General features: G+C 37.8%; 1 protein-coding gene across 3 annotated transcripts in view; it reads right to left on the reverse strand.

Annotated features, from left to right (window-relative positions):
* Positions 1-20,151, reverse strand: part of MINDY2 (MINDY lysine 48 deubiquitinase 2) — a 77,787-nt gene extending 57,636 nt beyond the window's left edge. For all 3 annotated transcript variants that reach the window (XM_059056259.2, XM_067029772.1, XM_059056258.2), the window contains exons 1-2: positions 17,209-20,151; positions 4,461-4,518 (exon numbers count right to left, since the gene is read on the reverse strand). In XM_059056259.2, the coding sequence (XP_058912242.1) occupies positions 4,461-4,518; positions 17,209-18,054 (904 nt within the window). In that variant the 5' untranslated portion in view covers positions 18,055-20,151. The remainder of the gene's footprint in view (positions 1-4,460; positions 4,519-17,208) is intronic.
* Between the last annotated feature and the right edge of the window lie 2,933 nt (positions 20,152-23,084).

Raw genomic sequence — 23,084 nt, forward strand, 5'->3', positions numbered from 1 at the left:
TTTAAATACCATTTTTATACTAACGACTCCTGAATTCCTATCTTGAATTTCAGCATCCTCTGGAACTCATGGTCTCTCAAATCTTCTAAGTATTTTCTTAATGTTTCCTTCATCTTCTGCCTAAATGAAATTTGGCTCTGCCTTGATGACACTGCAGCCCTCTCAAGTGATGTCTTTTCTCTCTCATGCTTCTTTACCAGTGAGCCTGGAGGTGGATCTACTTGCTCCTTATGGTCATTCTTTCTCTCCCTCCTCCCTAAAACTCCTCAGTTTTAAAACTCATGCTATCATATAATACTACCCATTATCCACCCACCTGGTTATAGTTCTCTACCAACTTTCAGGTCAATCTGCCTCATTCCTAGCTCACTACCTCTCTATGACACAAATCCTGCCATAATTTTTGATAATTTCAATACTCATAGAGATGACCCATCTAATACCCTGGACTTTCTGTTCCTTGACCTCTTTTCCAACAAAAATGTTATATTCCACCTTATCTCAGAAACTCATTCCCTATGATCATACGGCTTTGTTATTACCAGGCTCCAAAAATTCTTCAGCTGTATCAGGGCCTAGAATCCACTAAATCCCGTCACATTTTTCTTCAACATATTTATATCCTCATTTCCTCTTTATGCAACTTAAATATTATAGCTAATCATTATAACCACTCTCTACACAAACGTTCAATTTCCTAGACTCTTTCTTCAACATACTCACTTGGCAAAAACCCAGCTCTGGTTAAATCCTGCTCCTGCACTATTCAGGCCTATACTCATGCAGCTGAGTGTGACTGAAGAAATCATACCGCCAATGTTGGCTGGTCTCACTAACCCCAGTGGTAATGCCCAGGAATCATACTTCATCTCCCCATTCACCTCCAACTTGTCTAGGCAACTATTTTATACCTTCCTTCTCATCTTCAACAACTCCTCCTTCATCTTCACTCTCAGCTGATGACCTGGTTTCCCGTTTCACTGAGAAAACAGAAGCACTCAAAAGACCTTCTATAAGTTACCACACCCAAATCTGTCCACCTACCTGCATCTATTTTTAATACATTCTATCTTCCCTCCTATTGTTAAGGTCTGTACTGCCTAAGACTAATACTTCTATTTGTCTAAAATACTCTTTTCAATTCTTTTCCTTCAATTTTCTTTTTAAAAACAGCTTTATAGAAATGTAATTCACATACCATATAATTAACCCATTTAAAGTGTACAATTCAATGTTTTTAAAGTACATTAATAGGATTGTGAAATTATCATCATGATCTAATTTTAGAACATTTTGGTCTCCCCTTAAAGAAACTCTATACCCATTAGCAGTCAATCTCTATTTCCCCCCTATATTCCCCAGTCCTAAGCAACCACTTATCTACTTTGTCTCTAAATTTGCCTATTCTGGACATTTGATATAAATGGAATCATATAATAAGTGGTATTTTGTGACTTGGCTTCTTTGACTTAGCATAATGTCTTTAATGTTTATCCATATTACAGCATGTATCAATACATTCCTTTTTATGGCTGAATAATGTTTCACTATATGGATATACCACAGTTTGTTTATCCAGTCATCAGTTGATGGCTACCTGGGTTGTTTCCACTTTTAGGCTATTATTAATAATGCCGCTATGAACATTCCTGTACAAGTTTTTGTGTGAACATGTATTTTTACTTCTCTTGGGTAAAGTTATAGGATCATAGGTAATTCTATATTTAGCTTTCTAAGGAACTGACAAACTGTTTTCCACAGTAGCTTCATCATGTTACATTCCTATTGGCTGTGTACAATATATAAGGGCTTCTAATTTTCCCCTGTGCCCACTTCCAGTCAGGTTTTTATCCTGTGGACTCGTTGAAGTTACCAATTACCTCCTTATGGCTCAATCAATAGTCAATTTTCAGTCTTCATCCTGCATGGCCTATTAGCAGCATCTGATTCAACTAATCTCTAACTCTTCATTGACACTCTTCATTTATATTCTAGGAAATCAGTCTTTGGTTTTTCTTCCACATAGTTGAGCTTCTACCCATTCTTTCTCTTCCTCAGCTTCTAATCACTGGCACATCCAAGATTCGGTCCACTGATCTCTTCCCTTCTCTATCTGCATTCATATTATTTGTGACTGAGTCTAACTGTCATTTATATATGTTGTCTGTTCCCAAATGTGTATTTACAAGCTAGATCTGTGCTGTCCAATACAATAACTAGCAGTGACATATGGCTATATAAATTTAAATTTAATTAATAAAAATTTAATTTAATATTCAGTTCCTCAGTCACATCAGCTATATTTTAAGATCTCAAGAGCCACATGTGCCTAATGGCTATGAAACTGGACAGCACAGATACAGAACATTTCCAGTGACACAGAAAGTCTTACTGTACAGCACTGATTGAGCCCTCTCCTCTAGACTCTACATTTATATAGCCCACTGCCTCCCTGATATCTCCATCTGAATGCCAATAAACATCCCAAAACCAAAATCCTGATATTCCTCCCTAAACATGTTCTTTACATTTTTTCCTGTTTCAGTTGATGTTAACTCTGTCCTTCCAGTTGTTCAAACCAAAAATCATGGGGTAACCCTTGACTTCACTTCACTCCACATTCAACTGATCGGCAAATTCTATCAGCTCTATATTCAGAATCTGACCATATTTTATAATCTCCACTTCTACTACCCTGCTTGAAGCCACCACCACCTTTTGCCAGTTTTAACAGGTTGCTAACCAATCTCCCTGCTCCTATCTTTACACCACTAAGTCCACTAAGTTCTATTTTCAAAGTAACAGCCAGAGAATTCTTGTTAAACTCAAAGTCAGATCATCAGTCCTCTGTTCAAAATCCTTTAATGCACCTAGAGGGGTGGGATAGGGAGGGTGGGAGAGAGGGTGATGCAAGAGGGAAGAGATATGGGAACATATGTATATGTATAACTGATTCAGTTTGTTGTAAAGGAAAAACTAACACACTATTGTAAAACAATTATACTCCAATAAAGATGTTAAAAAAAAAAAATCCTTTAATGGCTTCCCAATCACCGACAACAAAAGTCAAAGTTGCTATAATAGCCTAGGGTACTGTATGATATGATCCCATTACCTCTAATCTCATCTCCTAATACTTCCCCTTTGCACAGTCCTTGGCAGTCATGCTGGCTCTTCATCAAAAGCACTAAGCATATTTCAGCCTTTTCCATGAAATATAATTTAGAAATCACAAAGTTTAAGAATCACCAAGCTAGAGTAACAGAGGTTTAAATAGAAATTCTATTTCCAGACATCTAGATATTGAAAGTAATCTGCACTTAACTATGAGGTTCCCTAGCCAGTGAGCGGGATTAAATGACATTAATTACATAAAGAAAAAGGTCTTCCAAAAGCTCTAATCTCAATTACTTCACTAAACCTACACCTCACACAAAAAAAATCAGTTAGCTAGTTGTCTGGAATGGCATAAATAAACATCAGCTAATAAGATTTTTTAAAATAAAAATTTAATTACTAAACAACTGTAAGAATATGGATTAAGATTTCCGATTTGGTAATAGTATAAGTATAAATATACAAATTCTTATTTGCTAAATTGTAAAAGACCACACGGTGATATACAACAACCTGCTCTGTAAACAAGTTCTACTTAATGCAACTGGTCTGCAAACTGTGTATTATGGTCTGTTTTGAAATAAGAATCTTGCATAAGAAAGCAATTCAAGGGCTTCCCTGGTGGCGCAGTTGTTGAGAGTCAGCCTGCTGATGCAGGGGATACAGGTTCATGCCCCGGTCCGGGAAGATCCCACATGCCGCGGAGCGGCTGGACCCGTGAGCCATGGCCTCTGAGCCTGCGCATCCGGAGCCTGTGCTCCACAACGGGAGAGGACACAACAGTGAGAGGCCCGCGTACAACAACAACAACAACAACAACAACAACAGAATGCAATTCAATACACTGCTTCCTTCATCAAGAAAAACTGGCTATCAAAAAAATTTCAGATGGACTAAAATGTTTTACACTCTAGCATAAGCCTCTATTTCACTGCAGACTGGTAACTAACATATTATAGACTGGCAGAGGTGCATGAATCATATTTTGGGTAGCACTGCTCTAAATCACCTCCTGGGTTTTAATTCAAGTCTACTCAATATTTTAAAACACTACCTACATACAATGTTAGAGTTTTTGTGCCATTTCCCATTCTGTAGTTTATTGGAATTAATATGTACCCTGTTGTTTTCTAGATGTCATTAGTCTATTTAAAGAATTTTAATGCTGGTCAGAAAGAACGCATCCAAGAACAGAAACATACTGATAAAATTTTTTAATTAAGAGATTAAAAATTATAACTTAAAAATAGCCTCAAAAAGGTGAAATTTGGTAATATATTAGCTTTGAAAACTTTGGTTTATTTTGAAAGAGATATAAAAATCATTCACTTTTCAACACTAACCTAAATATTCCATCAGCTGTTCAGCAGTTATGATTTCCATCATCGGTGGAAGTTTCACCTGAAAAACAAAGTATTTTTCTATAAAATCAAATGTTTTAGATACTTAAGGTGTTTCTTCAGTCAGAAACACAAGTATGTATGTGTATTATATGTATCTACTATAGGTATACAACACTCACATTTAAAAATCTTTGTAACTAATCTTTAATACAACAAAGCCAATCCTATCACCATAAAATTTACAGGGTGATACAAGATCTCAGAGAGTCAATGAGAAATCTATTTTCAAAGCCAAGTGCTATGCCTTTGGTCACCCATCCTGATTCTCATTATGCACCTGCAACAGCGTCTTGCATGATAGAAAATACAGTTTAAGGGCAGGAAGAGGCACCGAACATGTTTTGACAGGTCACCCATGCAGCAGTTTTACTGAAGACAGGCTTAACACAGGTCAATATTCCATTACTTCAGTCTACCTGGGCCATTTTTTTGTTGTTGAGTAGCTGCAATGAATACAGTATAAAGGATGGTCATAAACTGAAGGATTCAAACTATATGAGTCAACCTGTAAAATTTAAAAACAGGCAAAATTAAACTTTACTGTTTAGAGCTGTATATGTATAAAGAAAAGAAAATGGATACTATAAAAATTAGGACTGTGGTTAACCCTAGGGATAGGAGAAGGAGTTACAGTTGTAACAGGACATATAAGAGGCCTCTGGGGTGCTGGCAATGCTCTCTATCTTGACTTGCATGGTAGTTCCACTGTTTGCTTTATGATAACTTGTTAAACTGGACATCTCTGTTTTATGTATGTGCTATATGTCACAATAAAAAGATTAAAAGTAGGTATATACGTTATAGTCATATTTAAGTTTCAAAAGTTAAGTCAGCTGCAACACAGTCTAAATGAATTTTTCAAATGAATTATCAGATGAATTACACAGATATTACAGCCAATGACTGTAAATATTTTAGCTGACTTATTCAAAAGCATACTCCTTGGTATATTCATGGAAGAAAAATAAGTACTGTAGGATGTAAACGCGAACAAAATAATTAAGATAGCAATGACAGAATAGCAGCATAATTAAAAATTCCTCAGGAATTACTATTTCAGGATCATTTAAATCAGCAATTTCTCCAACAACAAGTGTTAAAGAAGGTGCTCTGGATCTTTATGTTACCAAATGTAGTAACGGTATGTCACAATTTTTTGTTTGTTTTAATCAATGAATAAAGTAAGTGCTAAACAAGATCCCTGTAAAACAGAACAGTTTTAGACCCTCTGAAAGCATAAATGACAGTTGGTACTTATGAGTTAGTCATCCAGTGGCTTTATCACTCAGTGAAAACCAAGAGTTGCCATTGAGGTTTTAATCATTACTTGTTTCTAAATTATTCTTATTTTCTAGGACACTTTTTAAAATTGTAATAGACTTTTTTTTTTTTTTTTTTGGTTGCGCTGCATAGCATGCAAGATCTCAGTTCCCCGACCAGGGATCGAATCCACACCCCCTGCAGTGGAAGCACAGAGTCTTAACAACTGGACCACCAGGGAAGTCCCAGAAATTGTAATAGACTTTTTTTTTGGAGCAGTTTTAGGTTTATAGAAAAATTCAGCAGAAAGTACAGAGAGTTCCCATAAAGAGTATATTTTTCAAATTGAAACTCATTGGCAAATTATAGCCCCCTGCTGTTTTTCTAAATAAAGTTGTATTGGGTGTCACTCTCATTTGTTTATGTACTGTCTTTGGCTGCTTTTGCAGTATAATAACAGGTTGAATCTTTGCAACAAAGACAATATGGCCCACAAAGCCTAAAATATTTACTATCTGGTCCTTTACAGGAAAAGTATGTTGATCCCTGCTTTAGATGATTTTAACTGCTTTTAGATAATATTTTATCAAGGTGTTTCAATACCACTTTGTAGGTCTGATATTTAAACCAGTAGTTTATAAACACTGTGAATATTTACATTCTGAATAACTGTCAGACCACTCTGAAAGTCCAATTTTCACCTAACAATGCTTCTTAAATGAGACCTATATGTTCTTTTATTCCAGACAAATTCAGTGCAGAAATGTATTCACCAGAAAATCCCATAAACAAATAGCTTATCCTCTTTTGGTCAATGTAGTAATCCCACTATAAAATTGTCAATAAAAAACCAAGGAACTAACAAGTATATGTATTTGGGAAATACATTCTACAATCCTAGATTTCTACAAATAGATGATTTCAGGGTTTAGTCTTGAAATTTCCAAATAATAACAACTGCCCATCATGTCTTGCTTCAAACATTTGAAATAGGAAATGACAACCTTTATAGAGATTTTAGAAGTGGGACAACAAATACGCAAATATTCTAACTATTCCCAAGCATACTGAGTGGTATATTCATTTCCCGAATCTTAGCCAACAAAATATTCTGGATGTTCACTACAGCTAGGGACAAAAGAGTATAATAGTGAAGAAATGCCCGCCTCCCTCCCACTAATACTTTGGAGCCATCAACAGATCTTAATTTTTTTTAACCACAAAATGATCTTCCTGAATGCTTGCTTCTCTTTTTGCTTCCCTCTACCACCATCACCACAAAAGCAAATGCTGAAGATTTTGTTAATGATCCTAAGACTTTCTTTCCTTTGTCTCTTTAGAGTCTATTAAAGAAAAAACAGGTTATGGAAAAGCTAGCTAAGGATACAGAATTTAAAACTGTGGTATTCTGTCTGAATCTCTAAATTTTAAATCTTATGATGAAGAACAGACAAATGAAGTATGACCTAGGTTCTCAGATGGTCCTCTTTTAGTAATAATCTATAACATATTGTTTACAAATAAATTAATGTATTCAAGGACACCTGGAAGGTACTCTAAGTAGTTTAAATATTCTTCCTAAAATTTGAGCAAAACCTCTCAGTACATATTAACACACAGTTTCGAATTAATAGAGTCCAAATAAAATGAAGCTTTTATTATCTAGGAAAATAAATTATGTCCTATCCTACAAATATTTCATTATTCTAACTAGATTTCTATTAAAATTAATATTTAAATAAAATATTTAATATTAAACATTTAAATTAACAAAAGAATATTTAAATTAACAAAAGGAAATAGCTACTACAACTCCAAATATTCAACTATAGGATAAAACATCATTAATTCAGCCCAATTATTCTGTAATTCTTAGTCATTCGAAGAGTGAAGTGTACTTGAGAATAGACTCACGAGAGACCAAAAATAAAAATAACAAAACCTGCTTAAAGTGTTAATATCCTGAACAGAAATGTAAAACATCTCAAAAGTGATATGCCAAGATTTTGATACCTATAATTTTGATATAGGGGAAAGGGGGGAGAGAAATGCAGGGGACCCAATAATAACAAAGAAATAAGGAACAGTTTATATAGCTAACGCTAAGTATGAAAATAACCTGCCAAAGAACATTGTTAAAGTTTAATTAGAATACCAATTAATAAGTACTCAAGAAATACAGTTTGGGGTTTCCCTGGTGGCACAGTGGTTAAGAATCCTCCTGCCAATACAGGGAACACGGGTTCAAGCCCTGGTCCGAGAAGATCCCACATGCTGCAGAGCAACTAAGCCCGTGTGCCACAACTACTGAACCTGTGCTCTGGAGCCTGCGTGTCACAACTACTGAAGCCAGCACGCCCTAGAGCCTGTGCTCTGCAACAACCAATCAATGTGATACACCACATTAACAAAATGACAAAAAAATCATATGATCATCTCAATAGATGCAAAAAAGCTTCTGATAAAATTCAACATCAATTTATGATAAAAACTCTCAACAAAGTGGGTATAGAGGAAACATACCTCACCATAATAAAGACCGTTTGTGACAGGGCCACAGCTAACATCATACTCAATGATGAAAAGCATTTCACCATTTCCTCTCAGATCAGGAACAAGACAAGGATGCTGAACAACTTTTTTTTTTTTTTTTTGGCCACCCAGTGTGGCTTGTAGGATCTTAGTTCCCAGACCCGGGATTGAACCTGTGCCGCCTGCAGTGGAAGTGCGGATTCCTAACCCCTGGACCACCAGGGAATTCCCATTATCACTTTTAATCAACATAGTATTGGAAGTCCTAACCACAGCAACCAGACAAGAAAAAGAAATAAAAGGAATCCAAACTGGAAAAGAAGTAAAACTGTCACTGTTTGCAGATGACATGCTATACATAGAAAATCCTAAAGACACCACCAAAAAGCTACCAGAACTCATCAATGAATTTGGCAAAACTGCAGGATACTAAATTAATACACAGACTTCTAAAAACAGTAACACTTTCTTTCAATGAAATCTTATCTAAAACATTATCTGAAATATATGTGTACATATGTGTGCGTGTGTGTATTTTTTTTTTTGGCTGTGATGCACAGCATGTGGGATCTCAGTTACCCAGCCAGGGATCAAACCCGTGCCCCCTGCAGTGGAAGCAGAGTCTTAACCACTGGACCTCCAAGGAAGTCCCGTGAAATATATTTTAAATGAAGAACTGACAGAACTCTGTGACCAGTGAAAAGTGGAGGATGATGGGAAAAGAAAAATTGAAGTTGACTCTAAGGCTCAGGGAACTCTAAAACTTAAGATCCATACATTTAATAAAAACAAGACATTTGGTAAGGGAAGGTAAGTTTGTAGAAGAAAATGACGTCTGCTTCATAACTGTGAAATTTAGTTTGACATTCAAACAGAAAGTTGAGTTGGAGCTCAGTAGACAAAAATTTTTTTTTAATATTTAGTTAGTTAGTTAGTTAGTTAGTTGCACCAGGCGGGCTCCTTAGTTGCGGCTCGCAGGCTCCTTAGTTGCAGCATGCAGGCTTCTTAGTTGTGGCATGCATGTGGGATCTAGTTCCCTGACCAGAGATCGAACCTGGGCCTCCTGCATGGAGTCTTAACCACTGTGCCACCAGGAAGTCCCAGGAGACAATATTTTTAACTTGTCCATGAATTATTTGATTCCTGTGCTGTAGTCTGTTTTTGCATTACTTATGGTAAAAAGGATCACTAAATATTACAATTTCTTGGGAATTCCTTGGTGGTCCAATGGTTAGGGCTCCGCACTTCCACTGCAGGGGGTGTGGGTTCAATTCCTGTTTGTGGAACTAAGATCCTGCAAGCAGCACAGCGCATCCAAAAAAAAAACCCAATTTATTCTCAGTTCAAGTTTCACTGATTTTGAATATGCGGCAAATCATATAGTATTCGTAGTTTTTAAAGTTGAAATTGTAAAGAAATTATATTATAAGTATTATTAATGGGAATCAAACAGACGAAATGCAGCATTTTTCAAAATAAGGGCTAAAAAAGTTAAGGATCCTTTCAACATGCCTTTAATTCTGGCTCCAGCAAATAAACATTATAAGCTATTATACATCATGTTTTATATTCTAATTTCTTATAGGTAATATTCATTTATTATTAAGAATAATTACTGTACTTAAAAATACTAAAAATCTAACTGACTTTCTACATGCCATCAGTATTTCAAACCAGGAAAATTTAATAAGAGACAACTTTCAACTCTGGCTAATTTGAAACACCTTTACCCTCAATGTTTATCAGAACTTAAGACCCCATTCTCAGAGTAATATCGAGGCCTATTTAAAACTATTTAAAACCATCAGAAACTGCAGATATATTCACATGTATAAGATTTTCAAGAATGTCCTACTTTATATGCAATTCAAAGGTTTCAGAACAATGAAGAATGTTTTTCCAGTGAAATTTTCCCAGTAAAAGATGTATAATAAAAGGAGACATCTTGGGGCTTCCCTGGTGGTGCAGTGGTTAAGAATCCACCTGCCAATGCAGGGGACACGGGTTCCAGCCCTGGTCTGGGAAGATCCCATATGCTGTGGAGCAACTAAGCCCATGTGCCACAACTACTAAGCTTGCACTCTACAGCCACTGAGTCACAACTACTGAAGCCAGTGCGCCTAGAGCCTGTGCTCCACAACAAGAGAAGCCACCGCAGTGAGAAGCCCGCACACCATAATGAAGAGTAGCCCTCGCTCACCGCAACTGGAGAAAGCCCGCGTGCAGCAATGAAGACCCAAGGCAGCCAAAAATAAATAAATAAATTTATAAAAATAAATAAATACAACTTTTTTAAAAAGGCATCTTTAGTTCAAATTTCACTGGACTTATATTTAAGCAGCTCAGCAAGCTTACCATGCTGAAAATCTACCCAAAGAAAAAGTGACAGTGAAACATTTATATTAATTGCTTGAAAGACAGATGAGAATAAGATAAGAGAACAGTTAAAAGGCTACTAACGTAGTCCGGGAGAGAGATGAAAGTGGCCTGAACTAGGGTAGTGGCAGGAGAGAGAAAACTTAACTACTGAAAATATCAAAGAAAATACTGAATAAACTTTGATGTAAAGGTAAGCTCGTTCACCACAGAACTCAAGAAAGCCTCTGAAATTGGAAGTGTCAGATAATTGACAGGACATGGGATAAAACACAGGAGGCTAAAAACAGAAGGAATCTGTGCAAAGAACAGATCCCCAGGATTTGTTCTAAGTAATCATGAAGTCTATTTCTGCTTCTCTGACTTTATCATTAGCTCTTCTTCCACCCTGGTTTGTCCCAGGCCTATTGTCTACCAGGATTACTGTTACCTTGAATTTCAACTTTCCAACCAAATATCTGAAGTAAGAGCTCAGGTTCTGGAGTGGGAATAAACTTACCTTGGGTAAGTTATTTACACCCTATGCACCTCAATTTTCTTTGTACGTAAAATAGGAACAATATCTACACAAGGATTTCATGATGTGGTTGAGAAAATTAAAAGAGAAAATGCATATAATACATGTAGAATACTTAGCATAGTATCTGGACATAAAAATAATTGAGTACTTACTGTTATTATTCAAAGCCCTAGGATTACTGATATCACCTGTGCTCAAATGTCCTTCATCTGGGACTTAACAGAGACAAGGATGGAAGGAGAATGGGAAGGTTTTCCACTGAAGGACTACTCATAGCAAAGGGAGAGGAGAAAATGAGGACAACACTAATAGGACAACCACCACAGGGAGTATTCATAATATCATCAGCCCATATCTACTTTATCTGACAAACCGAGAGATATTACACCAATCCTAATTCTTAGGAGAGACTGGAAATGAAAGCCTCCGAAGTGTTGCTTGCACCTTTGTGTAAACAAAACTCTACCACTGTGTGAAGCTTTTAATCTCTTCTTACAGGATCTATATTAAAAAACAAACAGGGTGGGCAGAGGCTAAAATGGAATCTTCAGCTCACCATCTGTTTTTCCATTTTTATAAGTAATACACTTGGAAATCCTCAAAAGAGCTTTGTGCCTACTTTAGGAAAAGGGGAATATGAGAAAATTTGTGCAGTTGCAATATTCCTATAAGTCAGGAAGTAAAAAAAGAAAGTAAAACCTAGTCAAAACTAAGAAGAGGTATCTGTGAAAAGGTATGAGAAAAGAAGTCATCAAGGAGGGAAGGAGAACTAGAGCAAAAGCTTTCTGGTAAGAAGCTCACCCTCTGCAGGTGATAATGAGACAGAGGATATGTCCACTTGAACTTCACTGAATTTTCTGCTAATGGCCTTTTGCTCATTTTGCTCTTGGGTCACTCATCTTTTTCTTTCTAATTTATAAGGGCTCTCTGTAAATTAAGAAATTAGCCCTTAGACACATACAGTAATCTAGCAGATAATTCCCTTAGTTTGTAGTGTGTGTTTTGACTTCACTTAGTTCCTGGTGAAGTTTTTTTGGGGAAGGGGTATCTTTTTGTCCTTTTTCTTTTTTTTAACCTTAAGTTTTTTGTTTTTTACTGAATCAAATGTATCAATGTTTATTTTATATTGATAGTTTCTAGGTTTAATGTCTGGAGCAACAAGACTAAGGTAAACAAACTTGCTTAAGAATCCTGCTGTTCCTCCCTTGATGTGGAGTAGGAGATCGTCTCAGCACCTGCTAAGCAAAGAAAGAAGAGGAAGAATTTCCCACCCAAAGGACTGGGGAGCAGAGGGGATGTGCTTCCAGCATCTTAAACCAGAATAGTGCATTCAGACTTCCACTAAAATGCTACATAATAATTAGATACATAATGATTAGATATTACTATATGTCTTCTACTACAATGTACAGTATAAGTTATATACATATGTGTATGTGTATATATATATATTTTTTGAGTATGTGGGCCTTAGAACCTATATTCTTTCTATAAGAAAACAAAAGGGTGACAAAGCAGGGACTCCTTCTATTATTAAAGTAATACCTTCATAAACATAAAAATATTAAGGCAGAAGCTTTTAAAAATGTTTCATAATGCAAAATTTGAATCATATGGAAAAGCCGAAAAGTAACAGCATAATGAACTTCCAAGTACCCATCACTCTGCTTCAGTATTTATAACATAGGCCAATAACATCAGAAAGTAAATTTAATATTTTATATATCTTCTGACTTGTTGATTTTTATAAATACAACTGATTAATTGGGTCACAGTCTTCAAATAAACCTATAAATGGCATTGTTTTATGATAGATAAAATGAAAGATTAAAGAAAAACTATTAATAAAACACCAAAAACAGTCTAAAATAAAGAAGCAAAATGAAAATGTATTCCAAGACTTCAATTTGGGTCAATTTACCTGGTGTCAGCTAGAGAATTAGAAATTTGAGCTTGAATTAAATTTAATGAACAGATTTCCTTCTCTCTTGATTTGTTGGATTATCACAGTTCAACTATTTTACAGATTAGTAATGATCACCTACTTTCCATCAGTCCTAAACCAACACTTTTAATTAAAACTTCAACATTTCCAACTTAGTACTTAACCATGTTTGATAATTTTAACTGTCATCTCTCACCCAGAATCATCATGGCACTTATTTCCTTTGAATCACTCAAATTTTCCTAATGTATTCAGTTATTTTTTATTTTTATTTTTTTTAGTTCCCCAACCAGGGCCCGAACCCATGCCCCCTGCAGTGGAAGCGCAGAGCCTTAACCACTGGACCGCTAGGAAATTCCTTACTGATTTTTCTCATTACTTCATTCTCCCCCAAAAAAGATGATCAACTGTTTTACTTTCAATTCTTAATTCCATTGACTCTCCATGAATCAACCCTTGAAAAGCCCAATACTTGATAATCCTAACCAGCCATTCTTACTGCTCCTATTTCCAGCGATGAGAGAACTATTTGGGGGGGGCGGGGAAAAACAAAATTGACATACTAGAAGTTTTAAAAGAATACCCCAATTTATCCATGGCCACTGACTACTTTCTGCTTATGCCTCAAATTCCTATGCATAATCTTTAATGAGATGAGAACTTCTTTAAAATACAACATAATTTTCTCACAAAATTCACCCTTCGATGCTTTACAACTTCTCTCCTTAATTACTGGCAAGTTCAATAGCTATTACTGATGAGATCATCTGTTATTCTGCCAAAATGGAGAATGAGGCCTCAATTTTCATGTCTCTCTATCTTAACATGACCTTGTCTTTGTATCTTCCTTCCATTACTTCAAAAAAAAAGATTGGTGTTGTTGTCCTCTGAAGAGAATTTTACCACCTATTCTGAGGATGCCATGTTATATTGACTTTTTAGCGACCTTGTTCTCATATCTGTCCTTTTTGGCAAAATCTTTCCTGCTCCACCAGTTAGTTCCTTGACGCTGCTGCATTTGACAATGATAACTGACCTTTTTTTAAAAAAAAATAAGAGTTTCTCTCCCACACTATCATGAATTTGTCCTATCTCTAGTTCTCATTTACATCTCAAATTGTGCCTATACTGATTTCTTTTACACTCTCTCATCTTTGCTGCTTAGCATTCCCTTCCCCCCAACAACTTTATTCCTCTGTTTTCTCTACGTCTACTGGAGAACTGGATGGAAGAGGGAGCGAGAAAATAGAGGGAGGATGTTTATACTGGCAATTTGTAGTTCCTCACATATACTGGGATGGCAAATAGTTGAGAACTACTCACCACTCTCTTTGGAGAATTCATTTATTCTCACAGATACCATAATTCTATCTATGCAATAATTCTCCAGTTCAATTTTTCTTATAATTTTGACGTCTTTCCTGAGGCCCATTCTATGTTTCTGGAGGCATAATGAACATTTACATTTTTATGTCCCATTAACAGACAATTCCAACCTGACACAGCCAAACTCTGACATCAACTTTCCCATCTAAAACACACTCTCCACCTTTTGAATGATCCAACCAATCTCTATTACCCAATTAGAAAAAAGTGTCACATCCTTCATTTCCTATAACCAGATAGCAATCAATTCATCATTTAGGCTGTGACATTATCCTCATCAGAGAGAAGGGGCAGAGAATTTCCATCTAAAAGAGCTATCCTCATCAATTCTTCCTGCTACACTCACTACAATCTCACCTCCAGTCTAATCTCAAATGAAAAGACCCCTTTCTTTGTCATTCCTTTATCCAGTAATTTATAGTAGCTTCCTATTATCAGCTGTGTATAAAGTCTAAACGTGTCTAATGATGGGTCCTCTGAAATCTGACAACTACCTTCATACCCTATTTACTATTTTTCTCTACTATGGCATTTCTCAAACTTTTTGGTCTCAAGACCCTCTTCAGTCCTAAAAATCATTGAGGATCCCAAAGAGCTTTTGTTTAAGTGGATTATATCTATCAAGATTTACCATACTAGAAATAAAAATTGAGAAAAATTTTAAACACAAGAATGCACGAGCACAGATTCTGTTAACTGTCAGAGCAATGATATCATCACACATCACAGAGCGTGAAAAACTCTACTGACACTGAGAGAATGAGAGAGAAAAAGGCAAAAAACAACTTAGTACTATTATGTACAGTACTGACCTCAGAAGCCCTGGCTCACTTTGAGAACACAGCTCTATCCAACCTTGCTTCTCTTAATTGATCTCCCCATCAATCACTGATGATTACTGATGAGTAATTTTTGTGTGCATCAATAGTCTTGAGGCAGAAAAAAGGCTAAGAACCAAAGATTTATAAAACAATCTCTAAGTTCCTTAGCATGCCTGCTCATTCAGAGTCTAACCCACCTATCAATTTTATTTCCTGCTACTGCCATTTCCTTCTCCTCCACTGCACTCCAAGCAAGGTTGGAGTCTCCAAATAGAACAAACCTTTTTCTGCTTCAGCATCTTTGAACACACTATTCCCTTTGCCTGGAAGGAACTTCTCTTACTCAGCCATCAGACCCAGTACACAGGTTACCTCTTCTGTGAAGCTTTCCCTTGACATGTCATCCAAAACATACACACACACACACACACACACACACACACACATTATCCATTTTATTTTCTTCCCTTTTATTTATACCCTTCCCTCTCCCAGGAATTCCATTTTCCTGTTATTTTAAATCCTACTTTTCCTTAAAAACTTCCTTCAAGATCTAAAAATTCCATGAAGCTCTCTGGGACTATGCCAGACCAAAGGAAAACTTCCCCTTTTGGGATGTCTAATGCATTTCAATCTGCTTCCTATAACCTAGCATTTATAGTGTATTGTCTTGCATTGTTCTTTAGTAATTTCAAGTGAGTCGATGCTGCAACTCCAAACAGCTCAACAGCTCTTCAAGAACAGGCAGTTTTCACTCAAAACATTTGAGTGCCATTATGTACTAGATACTGGTAAGATCTAATCTTATTTTCTTTGCATTAGCCCTTGCTAGAAAGGAAGATGAAGTGACTTAATAAACACTATTTCCTTTACTTGACTTTCTTCCTAACTAGTCACAATAATCCAGGTTATTTTTTTCTAGGGAACATTTTATCTATAGATACAATTCTCAATTTAAAAGTAAAATATGTACTCTAAGATGCATCTTCTCAGCACTCTAAAACTGCAAGCTTAAATAAGACACTTCATTTACAGGTCCTCAATATACTGAGTCCTCAATATACTTTCTTTTGAAGGGCCCTTCCCTCTTTTGCTCCTTTAACTTGAATATATCTTTTCTTATTTTAGTTGTTATAATTTTAGCTCCCTTAACGCATTCTGATGTGTGGTTACTGGTAATAATGCCAGACTATTTCAGTAGAGTAAAAGAAATGAGGCAAGTAAAAATCATACATAAAATAAAAACGATCTTTGAAAACCAAGAAGTTATGGTAATTAGGTCTCAGGCCACTGCTTTTCCTTAAATGGAATTTGTCTAAGGGGCCACATCGTCCCCATCACCATGCCCTTAAGTATCCACACCCAAATGGAGCAAGCAGGAGTTGGAAAATAGACTAAACGTAACCATCAAAACTTGCTCCCTGATATCACAGATTGATGGTAACTTCTGAAGATGATCTTCCCCCTTTCTTCACTCTTTTCCATATGTGATAAAGTCAGTAAGAAGGAATAACACAGAAAAATATAGGTTAAAAAATAAACCAAAGGGTTTAAGATGCTCCTAGTCCCGGCTGTTTCCAAGTATATCAGCCATAGCTGAATGCTGAACGCTCATCACTAAACAGTACAAGAGAGACCTGAGGTTGCCGGCAATTCTTTCTGACGTATATATGAGAACACTCTTCCAACAAGAGAGTCTCAGAATGAATATCATGTAAGAAGAAAAAGGGATGGATTGATGAATGAGGGGAAAAAAAGGAAGAAGCCATCAGCTGACAGGCAGCAGCTCCCTCGCCCCGTGTTCCCCCTCCCCGAAAGCTGTAGGAAATAGAAAGCTGCGGAGTGTACCTTCCAGGCCAGAAGCAGAACATTGAGGATGGCCAGTAAAGGGCAGGGTCCATTCTCATTCTGCGTGATGATGGGTGTGTTCTCTTCCTTCCACTGGATCCACTTGATATGATAAACAGATTGTCCTGGGAAGCGTTCCTTGGAGGCCGCCAGCACCTGGGCTGCCTCCCCCTCCTCCTGCTCCTCCTCTCGGCACAGAGGCACAGCCCGGGGCAACACCGCCGCGCCCTCCTCCTCCTCGGGGACCCTGTTCTCAGCTCCTTCCTCACTATTGAACTCGGAGCTACTTGGGAAAGAATGCAGGTTAGAGAACGACTCCAGGGAGTCCAGGCTCGGCGATTCCCCGGGAGGGCTCGGGTCGCTGCAACTGCTGCTGAGGCCGCCGCCGCTGCTGGGCTCCTCGGAGCCCGCGGCCGCCGACTCTGCCCGGCAGGTGCCGGCGGGATCCGCGAGGGCGCCCGCGTCTCCGGCCGGACCCAACTCATGGTCGGCTCCGGCCTCGGCTACCTCCGGGGAGGCGGTCACCTTGTGCTGCCCTGTCAGAGGCGCCTTCTGGGCAGCAGGATTCTCCAAATCGCTCCCCTTCAAGTCCAAGCCCGGGAGGGAGCTGCAGGGTACGAGAACCCGAGGCGAGCCGGCGGGAGAAGCCGAGTCCGAGAGGCTCCTCCCGGCGGCTGCCGCCCCCTGCCCCTTCCCGCCGCTGCTCTCCGCCGCCCATACTCCAGGACTATCCCCAGCGGCGAGCCTGGTTTCCTGTCGCCCTTCCTGCGGAGAACCTGTCCCTGGCGCCGGCCCGGCGGCCACTCCGTGTTCTAGCGGCTGCAGGCTCTCGGGGCCGCTCTCCATACCCAGCCGCCCGCCCCTCGCTCTAAAGAGACCGCGGCGGGTTCTCCTCAGACAGCGCCTCAGACGCCATGACAGCGGCTCTGGCAGCTACAGCGCCCTTGCGCGGCCTGGGCCAGGCACGTCACGGAGGAGGGCACCGGGAGCGCGCGCGCGCGCGCCGCCGCGCTGTCCATGGGCCCTGGGCGTTCCGGCGCGCCGCTGAGGGAGGGCGAAACTCGCAGCGGCCGCCTACGCGACCCCGCCCCTCCCGCGCGCCCGCGCGCTCTTGCTCGCGCGGGGCGTGGAGGGCGAGGCTAGGAGGGTGTGGCCAGGAGGAAAACATCCTCTCATTTTGTGGACGGAAATTGGACTCTGGGGTAGCTCGACCGCGCGCGGCTTCTTTAAAGGCCAGCTGGGAGGCGGTCAGCTAGGTGTGACCCTTCAGAACTGGGTCGTGTGTGGTTCAACCTTGGACTGAGGGATGGGGAGGTGGCAGTGGTTGTAGTATTTGGAAAAGAGCTCATCCCTGAAGAGCTCCGGAGATTTGTTTCCCCAGCTTGTAATATGGAAAATGGAAGGAATTTCTTACGAGATATAGATTTTAAAGGCTGGGATCCACTCGAGGTGTTTGGATTACTGCACTGCACAATTTCCAGTCTCCCTCGGTTTTGGCTGAGAAACACCGTGCTCCTCACCAGCTACTGGTGAAAACGTTCGCCCTACATGAGGCATCAGTGCGGTTGTGGATATTGGCCTGCGCGGCAAAAAAAAGTGGGTAATTTGGGCCAATCATAATAAATTAGCTTGTGCTTGCATTAGCCAAGTCTTTGCTGTTTTGTTGACTTGGCCTCATTTTGCATGGAGTGGAAGTGCCTGTTCCTGAAAAAGTGACTTTTCCATTGAGAATCTACTCCTCTTAAGGCCATTCAATTTTCAGAGCGGGCAGACAGAGTAGGCTGGAAGTTTTGTTGGTGACAAATAAAAGGGGATTTGGGTGCTACTCTAACCCACTGCGATCTGTTCCCGACAAGGACTTTTTTTTTTTTTTTTTGGTCTTTCCATGTTTTCTAGGTTCTGGGGATCCAAAACTTGACAAGATGGGTCTTCCTTCGTAGTCAGGTATATAAATTCCTGATACCTAATAGAATGTGGTCTTTTTGTATCTCTTTTGATTAGGGAAGATAGACGAAATTAGTAAGCAGTGTTGCATTCACTCATTTAACATATTTCAATACCCATTATATTGCTGGATGCTATGTTTGGCACTGGGGATGCCATGGTGAATAAGAGGAAGGGCTCATATCTTCTTGCGGTTTACTGTCTAGAGGTTTTTTCTCATTGCTACATTTTAAATATTTGCTTGGGCAGTACAATTTCCTGACAATGCAGGAAAAAGGTGCAACACTGTGAAAAAGTGGAATGCCTTTCCTTCCACCTTTTTACAGTGACACAATGTTATGATATTTATTCAACTCTTGGCAACGAGGAAAATTAGAAGAGATAATAGAAAGCTTCTTCAGAATATTGAATTTAGGTCTCCATGTCAGTCTGTAAACAATAAATACTATTGTTCAAATTAGAATTTTTCCCTGAAAAATAATTGCAAATGTTAACAGATTAAGATATATGTTGCTAGATTAAGCACTTTACAGTATTTAAGATGATTAAGTACAAGTGAGAGTATTACAGATTTCAGGAAATTCAGAACTTAGCAAGGTGCCTTGACTATAAAAAGGAAATTTGTAAAGGTGCATTACATGAAAAAAATGGAATGAATAAATCATTTATAGGCCAGAAACCATAGCAGAGCTAAAAATCATGAAACAAGCATCTCAAATAATGACCTTTCACCATTTTTCAAAGATGCTACTTAGATAAACCTTCTTGCTCTGGTAGTTTTTATTAGTATATGTTTCAAATGTTCACATGCATAATTTAATAACTTATTTATAACAAAGAAACAGAACCAGTTTTTCTTTTCATTTGTTGTCAGCAATTATGTAACTCAAGATGACCAAATATATGTATTTAAGTTTGTGAAAATGTACATAGTATTTTTCTAAGGGAGGTGGAGAGTGGCATCTAGGGACAAATGTCAGAAGATAATAAACTGGAAAATGTTTCATTCTTTTTTGCTTATTTGCATCTTTAGTTAATTGTGAGACAAAATATACCATTTTAAAATAAGCTGGTTACTATCCAAAATTTTTATTTTTCAGAGTTACAGATGTAATAGTGTTAAAAGTCATATAGTTTATGTACAAACAAAGCAGTTCTCTGCTCTATGCCTCCACACTGAAGCAGTCACATTTGACTCCTAGATATTTTTAGCTCCTTATCTCCATATTTCTGAGTAACATGATTACACTCTGATTTCTTCATTTAAAAATTGTAGATATTGTTTACTGATTTACTCCCATAAAAGATGGGGATTTGGTTCTTTTCTCTCACACCATTCTTCCTTCTCTTGCTCCAACCTCCCAATTATTTCAAATTTTTGATCAAAGTACTCAAAATTTAAAGCACTAGAGTTATATATATGTTATTCACCACTAAATCAGGTATTTTACTGTGACTGTGATTACTTTTTTTGTTAAAGTTTTGTTTTCCCTGGAATTAACCATTGCCTCATCATTTTGTTTGTTTGCTTTATTCTTCACCTACCACTAACTCAGGCAGGCTTACCAGTATGGTCAACCATATCAAGTTACTTCTCACACCCATTTTAATCTTGGGTAAATCTCTCCTGGAACACTCACTTCTCTTGCTCTGATCTGGACTTGTTTTATAGGCCTTCTGCACAGCTGTCATCCTGGGATTTCTCTACTGTTGTTTTAGGAATTCCTTCTTCCTCTCTTACATGTTGATTACTTTCTGTCTTGGGTCTCCTGTCTCCCTGTTTCCTTGATTTGGTGGAACATATTCTCAGCTTCCTGAGAAAGAGTGCATAGGAAGCCCACTTTTGTAGGTCATGTTTGTTTGAAAATATCTAGACCTTTATTCTACCTTCACATTTTATAGTTTGGATGGATATAAAACTCAACATTGGAGATACTTTTTCTTCATTTTAGTCATAGATCAACTGTCTTCTACCTTCTAGGTGATTGTAGAGTAGTCTGATCCTATTGGACTCTGGATCCTTTGTATATAACCTATTTCTTTGACATTTATTTGATCTTCTCTTTCTTCTTGGTGTTCTGACATTTCGGTATTTGATACACCTTTGGGTGGGTCCTGCTTTATTCATTGGGCTGGGTATTTGGTGATCACATTCAATGTAGAAACATGTCCTTCGGTTCTGGGAAATTTCTTTTTTCATTTCTTTTATAAATCTTATCTTTTCTCTAATTTTATTTATCTTTTCTTTCTAAGAGATTTCCTCAAATTTGTCTTTCAATTATTTTAAATGCATTGTTTACTGACACTATTGTATATTAAATTTACAAGAGTTCTTTCTAGTTCCTTTATATTGTTTGATGGCATCCTGACCTTTCATCTCAGAATATTGATCATAATTTTTTATATATCCTTTGTATTTTTCAAAGAATATCTGAACCATGTGCTGTAAAATAGCATTACTTAGTCAGTATGGAGTTACAGTGCCAGAGTATGAGATATGGGGGATACAAGTGTAAAACATTGGTTTTATTCTTCAGGAGAGCAAAATTTGCTTTGGGAAATAAGACATTCACATGAATTGGTCATTGAGAATACAAGTTAATTAATAATTAATATTAAAGGAGTAGTACAAGCAGTAACTTAAAAAGACTCAGATGAGAAAAAATCTTTAGTGTGAGATAATTAAAGAGGAATTAAGCTATACTCCCCTAATTAAAATCACAGACTGATTATTACCTCAGGCTTAAGAAATCCAAAAAAAATCTCTAACTCTCAAAATGATAATTCTTTTAAAATTCTATTTTTCATAGTTGGATCATAGCTTTTCTAGCTACCATGACAGAAATTGATGCTATATTTGACTTTTACCCTAATTTATTTACTATTATCTCATCTATCAAGTCTTGCTGATATTGTACACCCCTTTACTATTTCATTCATCTATAGCCACTTCCTAGCTGAGTCCTTATTACCTTCCTACTAGGGTGTAACAGCATTCTAGTTATTCCCTAGCCTATGGTTTTGTGTTCCTCACTTTATCCTGCGTAAACCTATTAGAGCTATAGTTCAAATATCTTGCTTTTATTTTATTGATGGTTCTACTAAAACTGTGATGGTTCTTTATTGTTAGCTGAATCAAAATTGGCTCTGAGCAGATTATTGCACAGGTACAGGGCATATATACCTTTACTCCTCTTCTCTTAGCTTTCTACCCAAGAGAGAGTGATAAAATTCTGAGTTAAAATCAATGGTTTCACACATGAAAAACTGCTCAACATCACTAATCATTAGAGAAATGCAAATCAAAACTACAGTGAGGTATCACCTCACACCAGTCAGAATGGCCATCATCAAAAAATCTACAAACAATAAATGCTGGAGAGGGTGTAGAGAAAAGGGAACCCTTCTGCACTGTTGGTGGGAATGTAAATTGATACAGCCACTATGGAGAACAGTATGGAAGTTCCTTATAAAACTAAAAATAGCACTACCATATGACCCAGCAATCCCACTACTGGGCATATACCCTGAGAAAACCATAATTCAAAAAGAGTCATGTACCACAATGGTCATTGCAACTCTATTTACAATAGCCAGGACATGGAATCAACCTAAGTGTCCATTGAGAGATGAATGGGTAAAGAAGATGTGGCATATATATACAATGGAATATTACTCAGCCATAAAAAAGAAATGAAATTGAGTTATTTGTAGTAAGGTGGAAGGACCTAGAGCCTGTCATACAGAGTGAAGTAAGTCAGAAAGAGAAAAACAAATACAGTATGTTAACACATATATATGGAATCTAAAAAAAATGGATATGAAGAACCTAGGGGCAGGACAGGAAGAAAGACACAGACGTAGAAAATGGACTTGAGGACACAGGAAAGGGGAAAGGTAAGCTGGGATGAAGTGAGAGAGTGGCAAGGACA

This window comes from Kogia breviceps, chromosome 3, assembly GCF_026419965.1.
Source record: "Kogia breviceps isolate mKogBre1 chromosome 3, mKogBre1 haplotype 1, whole genome shotgun sequence".
NCBI lineage: Eukaryota > Metazoa > Chordata > Mammalia > Artiodactyla > Physeteridae > Kogia > Kogia breviceps.